The sequence below is a fragment of the Symphalangus syndactylus genome, chromosome 16 (assembly GCF_028878055.3).
Source record: "Symphalangus syndactylus isolate Jambi chromosome 16, NHGRI_mSymSyn1-v2.1_pri, whole genome shotgun sequence".
Taxonomy (NCBI): domain Eukaryota; kingdom Metazoa; phylum Chordata; class Mammalia; order Primates; family Hylobatidae; genus Symphalangus; species Symphalangus syndactylus.
The window spans coordinates 45,819,092-45,831,250 of NC_072438.2; the positions used below are offsets into that span (position 1 = coordinate 45,819,092).

At 39.0% G+C, this 12,159-nt stretch overlaps 2 protein-coding genes across 10 annotated transcripts in view; one reads left to right on the plus strand and one right to left on the minus strand.

Moving 5' to 3' along the window:
- TMEM156 (transmembrane protein 156) overlaps positions 1-12,159 on the minus strand; it is a 203,102-nt gene that overhangs the window by 141,351 nt on the left and 49,592 nt on the right. The gene's annotated exons all lie outside the window — the stretch shown is intronic.
- The window catches only part of KLHL5 (kelch like family member 5), an 85,049-nt gene that overhangs the window by 66,597 nt on the left and 6,293 nt on the right, over positions 1-12,159 (plus strand). For 4 of the 8 annotated variants that reach the window (XM_063619817.1, XM_055246198.2, XM_063619818.1 and 1 more), the window contains one exon: positions 5,527-6,693. The exons of 1 other annotated variant lie outside the window; for it this stretch is intronic. In XM_063619817.1, coding sequence (XP_063475887.1) covers positions 5,527-5,583 — 57 coding nt within the window. In that variant the 3' untranslated portion in view covers positions 5,584-6,693. Of the gene's footprint in view, positions 1-4,439; positions 6,694-12,159 lie in introns of those variants that run through there. 3 more of the 8 variants (XR_010116335.1, XM_063619819.1, XM_063619814.1) reach the window with 3 other exon arrangements.

Here is a 12,159-nt window from a genome sequence, read left to right on the forward strand (position 1 = left end):
TTATAACATAATTAAAATCCAGAATTACTTTTGAGATGTAAGTTAATACTCAGAGAAATTATTAATTATCTGCTACCACTTGCATGATGAAGTGTTCTCGCCTGATTAAAGCTGATAGGACTACAGGAGGGCTGTAACAATGGGAGGGGAGACAGGAAAATAAAAACAAGGATAGTAGTCAGAAAACTTTGAACAACTTGCCCATGCATGAGCAGTTGGATTTTTAAATACTCAACCCACTGATATTTGGGAGCAGATTAAAGTCCTGATAACCTAATGAAGATGGCAACCCTAAATTACATGAAGTAAGAAACCTGATCTGGCAATCTTACTAACAGAAAGAATTTCACCCTTGTGCATTTCTGGGAGGGTCTAGCACTTCTAAGAATGATCTTTTGAGATCTTTGCTTCCATCATCACCAAGAACAGAATGAGGAATTTGTGCTTGTGACACCCAATTCAGTCCTTGGTACATAAAAGACAATAAATGTTTAACTGAGCCAAGATTTTCTTGTATACAAGGAGCAATGGTAAACATTGTCAAGAAAACAAAGCTTCTAGGCCGGGTGCGGTGGCTCATGCCTGTAATCCCAGCACTTTGGGAGGCTGAGGCGGGCAGATCACGAGGTCATGAGTTCGAGACCAGCCTGACCAATATTGCGAAACCCTGTCTCTACTAAAAATACAAAAAAATTAGCCGGGCGTGGTGGCACGTGCTTGTAATCCCAGCTACTCGGGAGGCTGAGGCAGGAGAATCGCTTGAACCCAGGAGGCAGAAGTTGCAGTGAGCGGTGAGCAGAGATCGTGCCACTGCACTCCAGCCTGGGTGACAGAGTGTGACTCCATCTTACAAAAAAAGGAAAAAAGAAAAGAAAGCTTCTGAGAAGCCCCACGGTCATGTAACCTAAGGTCTTGGGTAGGTAAGATCTACATGTGCAAGGGGAGAATGTACCACACAAGGCAGTGGGTATTTAGTGTCCCATGGTACAGGCGCCAAGTGATACGGGAGATAAGAGAGAAAAAAGAAAGTGGTTATGGGGAAAGCTTTAGTGAGAAAGAAGTGGGATTTAAACCAAGCCTTAGTGAATTGATACAATTCAAAAAGATTGGAAAGAAGAAATTGTGAGAAAATGTGAAAGAAATGTCACCAAAGCAGAATTATGTAAGACATATTGAAGTATGACTGGTCACAAGGATCTATGCTTGAGAGGAGAAGGAGTGCTTACTGGAGAGGAAGATTGGGGTCAGAATGGATATCTGTGAGACCAAAGTGGGAGGATTGCTTGAGGCCAGGAATTCCAGACCAGCATGGGTGACAAAGTGAGATGCCATCTCTACAAAAATTTGTGTTTTTTTTGTTTTGTTTTATTTTTCAGACAGAGTCTTGCTCTTGTTGCCTAGGCTGGAGTGCAATGGCACGATCTCAGCTCACTGCAACCTTCACTTCCCACGTTCAAGTGATTCTCCTGCCTCAGCCTCCCGAGTAGCTGGGATTACAGGTGCCCACCACCACACCCAGCTAATTTTTGTATTTTTAGTAGAGATGGGGTTTCATCATGTTGGCCAGGCTGGTCTCAAATTCCTGACCTCGTGATCCCCCCGCCTTGGCCTCTCAAAGTGCTGGGATTACAGGCATGAGCCACCGTGCCCAGCCCAAAAAATTTTGAAAAATTATCAAGGTGTGGTGGCACACACCTGTAGTCCTATCTACTTGGGAGGCTGAGGCAGAGGATCACTTGAGCCCAGGAATTGAGGCTGAAGTGAACCATGATCACGACACTGCACTGTAGTCTGGATGACAGAGCAAGACTCTGCCTCTTAAAAATAATTAATCATATAATTTTTTAAAAGAATGGGGATGTGTAAAGGCTAAGCTAAAGAGTTTGGTAACAAGAAGCCAGCAGAAACTTTCAACCAAGAGAATGATGCCGTGGGGGTGCATAGGTTGGGTGAGGGGCAGGGGAAGTGAGAGCTGGATAAAAGGAAAAATATTTAGAGGATTGCTTCAGTTGCAAGGCTTGTAGCATTCAATGTAGATGGATTCAAGAGATATTGCCAAGTCTTGTTGATCTTTCTTTATATACACACACTTACTGGGTTGAGTTGGGAGGTGTGGTCTCTGAAGAAAACAGGAAAGGAATGATGAGAGAAGTTCTCAGAAGACAACGGAATAGAGCATCTAAAGGGAGGAGTAGGAGTTTCAACAGTGTAAGAAAGAATGAAGATTTGTCATTTGTAAAGTTGTGGGACCTTCTGAGAATCTGATAGAAGCAGAAGCCAGCACAGTTTCAAAAGTAAACAGAAGAGGCCAGGCACGGTGGCTCACACCTGTAATCCCAACACCTTGGGAGGCCGAGGTGGGCGGATCTTTTGAGGCCAGTTCGAGACCAGTGTGGCCGGCATGGTGAAACCCCGTCTCTACTAAAAATACAAACATTAGTGCTCCTATAGTCCCAGCTGAGGTACAAGGCTGAGGCACAAGAATCGCTTGAACTCAGAAGGTGGAGGTTGCAGTGAGCCAAGATCGTGCCACTGCACTCCAGCCTGGGTGACAGAGCGAGACTCTGTCTAAAAAAAAAGAAAAAAAAAAAGTAAACAGAAGAATAGAGTGTAGGAGCTAGAGAGGCATGCAGTTTTTAAATGATGATGATAGAAAGTTAGTATTTATTGAGCACATCTTACAGGCCAGGCTCTGTTCTAAGCACTGTAAAGAATTTAATCTTCAACAACCCTTAAGGTTGAGTTCTGGTATTTTCCCACTGTACAGGATGAGGAATCTGACACGGAAGTTAAACAGCTAACCCAAGGCCACATAGCAAATAAATAGTGGAGTTAGAATTAGAGCCAAGGATTTTTTTTTTTCCACAATAGAGATGACAACAAGAGGGTAGAGAGAGATTCCAGATACTAGAAAGAAAGGAAGCAAAATTGAAGGGCACCTTTCTGAGAAAAGGGCAGGAAACAGAATTAAGAGCAAAGACTGGGGGCCGGGTGCAGTGGCTCATGCCTGTAATCCCAGGACTTTGGGAGGCCAAGGCGGGTGGGTCACCGGAGGTCAGGAGTTCAAGGCCAGCTTGGCCAACATGGTGTAACCCCATCTCTACTAAAAATATAAAAGTTAGCTGGGCGTGGTGGCATTCACCTGTAATCGCAGCTACTTGGGAGGCTGAGGCAGGAGAATCGCTTGAACCTGGGAGGTGGAGGTTGCAGTAAGCCAAGATCACACCATTGCACTCCAACCTGGGTGACAACAGCAAAACTCCCTCTCAAAGAAAAAAAAGCAGACTGGTCACCCTCAGACTAGAAGAAAGATCTTACCCTCCAAGTCTTGGGAAAAGATGAGAATTTGAGTGTAGAAAGGTACAGGGAGCTTTTAAGTGAAGAGAAAGAGGAAGAAAGGACTTAGACTGTGTGGGCTTTATCCTGTTTCTAAGTGAGATCACTTGATGGAGGGGGGAAGGGATAAGATTGAGAGCTACAAGATTTCATTGGAAATTAGATGATTACCTAGTATCAGCTTCCCACTATGGCAAAAATAGTTGTGAATGACACCCAAGGAGTTCAAAAAGATAAGAACCTCTTTTTCTGACATGTATTTAAGCCCTAAGTCCAGTTATATATATGATTTAAGCCCTATCAACCAGTTATTTGAGACTTATTATTTATAATTAATACTTAATGCTAAATCACCCCATATCAAAATTGACCATCAGTGTCCACATAGCTATTTTGCTTGCAAGCCACCTCTCTTACTATGTTAAAGCACCTAAAAATGCGAACTCATTATCATAGTGTCTGAAAAATTAAAGTTTTCCTGGGCCAGGCATGGTGGCTCACCCCTGTAATCCCAGCAGTTTGGGAGGCCAAAGCAGGCGGTTTGCCTGAGCTCAGGAGTTCGAGACCAGCCTGGGCAACATGGTAAAACCCTGTCTCTACTAAAATACAAAAAATTAGCCAGGTATGGTGACGTGTGCCAGTAGTCCCACCTACTCAGGAGGCTGCGGCACGAGAATTGCTTGAACCCAGGAGGTGGAGGTTGCAGTGAGCCGAGATGCGCCATTGCACTCCAGCCTGGGTGACAGTGCAAGACTCTGTCTCAAAAACAAGCCAAACAAACAAAAAAATTTTGAAGTTTTCCTTTCAGTGTTCTGACAGATGGACATTTGTATAGGCACTAAAATGAGATGACAAAGTCCTAAGCCACTACCCACCTCACTACCAGCCTCACCTCAAAGCAAGAGGTGATTGCATTGTGTTTAACAAATTCTCTAAGCTACACTTTCTAGCTAGTTGTCATGATAGTGTCAACTATTCACAGTGTAGAGACTAAATGTCTTGGATGATTTGAGAAGAGCTACTAATTATAAACTGACATTTTGATATAAATGATTTTTGAGGTCAGTTCGATAATGCTATAAATAAATATGGTTTTAAAATAGGTTATTTGATTGTTCCAAGAGACTTACAGTGATCAAAACAACTGATTCAGATGGAGAACTACTGAGAATTCTCTTATAACTGAAGTCTGACCTGTTCTTAAAATCTACTCATTGGTCTAGGAGGTCAAACTGATTAGGAAGTCATTTTGGCATCTGACAAAAATACTTTAGTACATACCCTAACATATGTAAGTACAAATTAAACTTTCTTAATACTTTGCATTACTCACCCCCCCAATCCATGTTAACATTTCAACTCTCCTGGATCAAATGCATAGATTCTTACTGTGTTCAGAGTAATTCTTCAGAACTATTTTTGTCCACACTTTTATTTCCACTGTGAATTACCCAGTGTCTAGAGTTCCTATTATTTAAAACAGAGGGGAAAGATTTAAGAATTGTTCTTTATCCATAAATTTAGATTGTATTCCTTCCCCTAGCAACCCTCCCCCGACTTCTGTCTCACTGTAATAGAGCTCATTCACTGAGTTTGTTTCCACTCCTAGTGGAGTTGGATGGGTAGCATTTATTATTTATTTAGTCTGCTAAAAAGTAGTAGAATGGGTTTAGACTTTTCAGCCATGCACGTAGAAGGTAGTCAAAAAATGTGAGGTTATGAGTTCTTCTAGAATAAGCAGATCCCCAGGCATTCAGAGTATTTTGTGTGCTATCTCTGAGATAGCATGGCTGTTAGAGGACCTCTCTAGATAACACTTGATCTTTCCTCCATATTGGTCACAGAGTTACTGTAAGTGTTCAGCATTTCTTCATATCCATACTGTGCATCATTTTGGCTAAAACAGTGTTTCATGTAGATTAATTATTGAGCTGTTTTTAAAAATCACCTTTAAAGAAGAGTGAATGCTACACAATCATGATGTACCCAAAACAACTTAGTCTATGAAACTTTGCCATGGAGGGTGGTTCTTGGGAAGGGGACCAGGCCAGAAACAGCGCTGATACAGCAGGGGCCAGGGCAGCAACCCTTTGCCAACAAGTACAGGCTGTTTCAATATTTCACCAACTGGCATAGTAGTGTTGACATTTTAACCTACAAATCCAATACATATTTCTTTTTCTTTTTTAGGTTGCTCCACTTTGCCTAGGAAGAGCTGGAGCTTGTGTTGTGACTGTAAAATTATAATTTAGTGCTCTGTTTTCTACATGAAGACACCGTCTTCCTTTATTAATTTAGTATAATTATTCTATCAATGGATACATTTTTAGTAAACGTGCATTGTCACAATCCTGGGCACAAAGTGCCTGATCTCAAAGTGAAGATAGTAAAACAAGGGAGGAAGCAGTGGATGGACCAGGATTAATTCCTTTCATTTCTTAGTAAATTAAAACCTGCAGCTGGTGGATTGTGAACACACATTCCCGATGTAATAATTGAGGACAAATGCACTGCTCTGGAACATAGCCCAGTCAAGCACATCTTACTCACATCCAGATTTATTTTCCTACAGTGCAAACACACCAGATGAAACTTTAAAATGTTACTTTTTATAAGCTTATCATAAATGAGTTGCAGTAATTTGCTTGTTTACCTACAACCACTATTTTAATGATATACTAAAGATAACACTATTTAGTTTTTTCAGAAACATCTGCATTATATGTGTGTTGGTTGTGGATTTTGTTTCTAAAATTGGCTTAGTTCAATAAATAAAGAAAAGCATTAAGGACTTAAAGCAACAATAACCAAATAAAAACTTGATAGGATCTTTGAAGTCTATTTAAATATTCATTCCATTACATCTAGACTCACCAAGAACTACATGTTATGATGTTAAGTTGAAGCTGAAACATGATGTTTTGCATTAAATTTAAGATATGCAAATTTATGTAGAGAAAATAAATGTTATATACCCTATAATGTTCTTTCACCTAATTAGTATTTAATTATATGGATTTGTTTTATATTATAAAAGACGTTTTGATTTTGTCTTTTGATATTGACAAAATTGTTTGGATATCCTTATGTGCTCAAGTCTGTATCTGCCTCCCCTGCCTTATTTCGTATGTTTTGCCACAGTTAACCCATTGTGCTTCTTTGTAATCAGTTTGTGGGGGAATGGGCTTATTGAACGTCTAAAAAATAAGTTTAAAGAAGTGTTTGTTACCCTAAGTTTTTTACATTTGTAAACTCTAATTACATATGTGAACGTTATTACTCTCAGTGAATTGTTATTGTTTGCAAAAATGCACTGGGCAGTAACATTTTGTGATAAATCCTACAAGATATAAGTCATTGAGATGTCTAAGATGCTTTTTATTTTAACCCCAATTAATAAGCACCTTATGAAAATAATATTTGCTAATACTTATTATGAACTAGGAATCAGAGTTTTTGTATGCATCAATGCACTTAATCCTTACAACAACCTTATGAGGTAGTTCTATTCCCTTTTTATAGCTAAGGAAATTGGGGTACAGAGAAGTTAGCCCCAAGGTTATATATTACAAGTAAGTGGCAGAGCAGGGATTCATACAAAGGCCTTCTCACTCAGCAGTCTTCACTCTTTACTATTCCTGCCACTAGGTAGAAAAAGAAAAATTTCAGCCAGGCGCGGTGGCTCACGCCTGTAATCCCAGCACTTTGGGAGGCCGAGGCGGGCAGATCATGAGGTCAGGAGATGGAGACCATCCTGGCTAACACGGTGAAACCCCATCTCTACTAAAAATAAAAAATAAAAAATAATTAGCTGGGCGTGGTGGCGGGCGCCTGTAGGCCCAGCTACTTGGGAGGCTGAGGCGGGAGAATGGCGTGAACCCAGGAGGCGGAGCTTGCAGTGAGCCGAGATCGCGCCACTGCACTCCAGCCTGGGCGACAGAGCGAGACTCCATCTAAAAAAAAAAAAAATTTCATTTTAGGTGAGGAATTATTTATTTTAATAAAAAAAAGAGGGTTTATGCTCTTTAGTAATAAAATTTACCAGTAACACCCAATCAGAAAATTTTGGTTCCTTAGTATTTAGGGAAAACTTTTGTTTAAATCTCTTAGGGAATTTTACATATTTTGATTTAGAAAAGTGGATGCAATATAATATATTTCAAGTTTTATACATATTAGATGAATTGCATGGTATTTTAGGCAACTTAACTATAAACAAATTTATTCATAGAAGCATTGTTGCCAACAATTTAGATGACCTAGATGAAAAAACACACCAATTGACAAAACTGGCTCAAAAGGAAATAAAAAATCCAAACAGACCTATAACAAGTAAAGAGATTGAGCCAGTAATCAAAAATCTCCCAACAAAGAAAGTCCAGGACTAAATGAGTTTACTGGCAAACTATGCCAAACATATAAAGAAGAATTAACACTAATCCTTCTCAAACTCTCCCAAAAAATGGAAGAGAAAGGAGCACCCTGTGACCCATTCTGTAAGGCCGGCATTACCTTAACACCAAAGCCAGACAAAGACCTCACAGGGAAACTACAGACCAATATCCCTTATGAATATAGATGCAAAAAAACTTCAAAATACTAGCAGGCCAAATCCAGCAGCTTATTAAAATGATCATACAGCATGACCAAGTGAGATTTATCAAAGAAATACAGGGATAGTTCTACATACAAACGTCAATCGATGTAATAATATACCATATTAATAGAATGAAGGGGAAAAAACAGCATGATCACGTCAATTGATAAGAAAAAGCATTTGACAAAATCCAACACCCTTTCATGGTAAAAACACTCTGCAAACTAGGAAGAAGAGGGAACTTTCTTCACCTGATAAAGACATTCATAAAAACCCACAGCTAACAACATAATAGCAAAACATTGAAAATTTTTCCCCTAATATCATGAAAATTCCTGGTTTCCCCACTGCTATTCAACATTATACTAGAAGGTCTAGCCACAGCAGTTAGGCAAGAAAAAGAAATAAAATGAATCCCAAATAGGAAGAAGTAAAACTACATCTGCAGAAAACATGGTCCTATATATTAAAAATCCTAAAGAATCCACAAAATGATTCCGGCTGATTTTAAAAATTCAGCAATGTTGCAGGTTGCAAAATCAACACACAAAAGTCTAAGAAAAACCTGAGGGGAAATTAAAACAATTTCATTTATAAAAACATGAAAAAGAATAAAATACTTAGAAATAAATTTGACCAAGAAAGTGCAAGACTTGGACACTGAAAAGTCCAAAACGTTGCTGAAAGAAATTAAAGAAGACCTAAATAAATGGAAGACATCCTGTGCTGGCAGGTTGGAAGACTTAACATTGTAAAGATGGCATTACTCCCAAAATAAGTCTATAGATTTAATACAATCCTCATTAAAATTCCAGTGACCCTTTTACAGAAACTGAAAAGCTGACCCTAGAATTTATATGAGATTGCAAGTTACTAAAGGTACTCAAGTCTGTTCAAAACCATCTTGAACAAGAATAGTTGAAGGACTCGCATTTTCCAATTTCAAAATTTACCGCAAAGCTACTTGAATCAAAACAGTGTTGTGCTGGTATAAAAATATATAAAGCAATAGAGTAGAATGGAAAGTCCAGAAATAAATTACGTCAATACACTATGGTCAATTGATTTTTGACAAGGGTTCCAAGACCACTCAATGAAGAAAGAACAGTGTCTTCAACTAATAGTGCTAAGACAAGTGAATATTCACATGCAAAAGAATGAAGTTGTACCCGGACTTCATACCATATATAAAAATTAATTCAAAATAGATCAAAGACCTAAATGTAAGAGCTAAAACCATAAAACTTTGAGAAGAAAATATAGGAATAAATCTTCATGACCTTGGATTTGGCAATGGTTTCTTAGATATGGCACCAAAAGCACAAGCAACAACAGCAAAAAAAAAAAAAAAAAGACTTCATCAAAATTAAAAGCTTCTACATATCAAGGGACACTATGAAGAAATTGAAAAGACAACCCACAGAATGGGAGAAAATATTTGTAAATCTTATATATCTGGTAAGGAACCAATATCTAGAATATATAAGGAACTCCGACGCTCAACAACAGAAAGACAACCCAATTTTAAAATGGGTAAAGGACTTAAATAGACATTTCTCTCATGAAGATATGCAAATGGCCGACAAGCACATGGAAAGTGCCCAACCTCATCAGTCATTATGCAAATCAGCACCACAAGAAGATACCACTTCACACCTATTAGAATGATGAAATAGACCTAGGATTTAACCTACAGGAAAAAAAATGAATAGTAGAGAAAATAAATGTTAGAGAGGATGTGGAGAAATTGAAAACCTTCATTCATTGTTGGTGGGAATGTTAAATGGTGTAGCCACTGTGGAAAACAGTTTGGCAGTTCCTCAATAAGTTAAAAAAAAGAATTACCATATGACCCAGCAAGTCCACTCCTGGGTATATACTGAAAAGAACTGAAAACAGGTGTTCAAGCAAAAACTTTCACGCAAATATTCATCGCAGCACTAGTCACAGTAGCCAAAAAAGTGGAAACAACCCAAATGGCCATCAGCTGGTGAATGAATAAACAAATTGTGGTATCTACACACGGCGCAATAGAATATTCAGCCATAAAGAGAAATGAGGGACTGATACATGCTAAAACATGGATGAGCCTTGAGCGCATTTTTTCCAAGTGAAAGAAGGCAGACACAAAAGGCAACGTATTGCATGAGTGCATTTATATGAAATATCCAAAATAGGCAAATCCATGGAGACAGAAAGCAGATAAATGTTGTAAGAGGCTGAGAGAAAGGAGTCGGGAGTGATTGCTAAAAAGGAGTTTCCTTCTAGGGTGATGAAAACGTTCTGGAACTACTTATTGGGGATGATTGCACAACATGGTGAAGGTACTCAATGTCACTAATGGTAAATTTCACATACACTTTACCATAATTTTTTAAAAGCTTTATTAGCTACATTATGTTATGATACTTAAATATCATAACAATAGCATTCCGTATGCTTCACTAGGATCAAAACTTTGGATTTATATGCATCCAGAAGAGAATTTTTTCACTGTAATTTGCAAATAAATGAATTTCTAAAAATCTGACAGAAAGGCTCTTAAATCTTAATTTCAACCTAAGAAGGGAGTGAGAAACAATGAGAGCCACTAGGGGAGAGTTAACTGGGAACGTCCCCACCGTCCAGTACATGGCAGGCATTCCACAAATGTTTTCTACAAGTTGAAATAGATATCTTTTCATGAGCTCTGTAATATTTGAAATTATTGATAACTTTTACACAAAAACAAATATTCAATAAAATGATATTTAATTTAACTGTGACTAGATAATACTCATGTAATATTTTTTATTTTTTAACTGGAGTAAAAAAAAAATCAAATGCCATGAAAAATTACAGGCTGCTTATGGCATTTTCATCATTCTGAGTCTTAAAGAACTTATAAGAACGCACCACCTCTTCCATCACAGCCTCTGTCCTCATTCCTAAGGTGTAGGAGAGTACAATGTTTATTTTGTATCTTCTCTTGGGGCTGAACAACTTGCGAGCCTCTTGAAGAAATGCCGTATTGACTGATGTGGGTATTGGCATCATCGTTAGACTTCACTGCCACCCTCATTTCCCCCTAGTCCTGGGTAATTATTTGGGCTAAAGAGGTATAATCTAGAGAGCAAACCCAGGGAAGCTCGGGAAGCAAATCTAGTGCCCTGGATCTTTGCCCAGGCTCAAGCTGATTCCATTTGACCATATTTCTTTGTGGATCATAAACAATTATATTTAATTGAGGTAATTTCGCATAGTTTTGAGGACAGCAAAGATCACCTGGTGGCCATCAAGCAGATCATCTGAAGGCAAAACTCCTTATCTGAGGAATTCAGAAGTCATTAGACTGCCCTATTAGCTAAAGCCGGCATCTGGTACTAGGCTTCTTTACCAAAAATGTATTTAATGTAAGTAACTAGAATTTTTATACATCTCTGGAATGAATGTGTGTCAAAAGTTACTGTGCAACCCTTCCTGACATCAAGGCACCAAAATGCCTACAAATGTAAGCATTTACCATGACCTGTGTAACCAATGTGGTCAAAATTACCCTTAAGCTCCTGCTTTAAGGTCCATAAATGCCTTGTTATTACTCCAGTTTCACACTGCTATAAAGAACTCACACCTGCAATCCCAGCACTTTGGGAGGCTGAGGTGGGGGGATTGCTTGAGCTCAGGGGTTTGAGACCAGCCTGGGCAACATCTTGAGACATCTGTACCAAAAATACTAAAATTAGCCAGGAATAGTCCCAGCCACTTGGGAGGCTGAAGTGGGAGGATGGCTTCAGCCCAGGAGACAGAGGTTGCAGTGAACTGACATTGCACCACTGCACTCCAGCCTTGGTGACAGGTGACCTTGTGTCAAAAACAAAAAAAAAGTTACAAATAATACAACTTAAATGAGTACTGATTTTCAGGGAGGCGTTCACCTTCGGGGGAAAAAAAGGAAAAACAAAAAGGACGTAGAGTAAATTTGGGGGTTTTTTGTTTGATTGATTTTGTTTTGAGACAGGGTCTTGCTGTGTCACCCAGGCTGGAGTGTAATGGCCCGATCATAGCTCACTGTGTCCACAACTTCCTGAGCTTAAGCAGCCACCTCAGCCTCAGCCTCAGCCTCAGCCTGTCAGTAGCTGGGACTACAGGCATACACCACCATGTTTGGCTATTTTTTTTTTGTTTGTTTTTATTTTTTGTAGAGACAGGATCTCACGTTGTTGCCCAGGCTTGTTTCAGACTCCTGG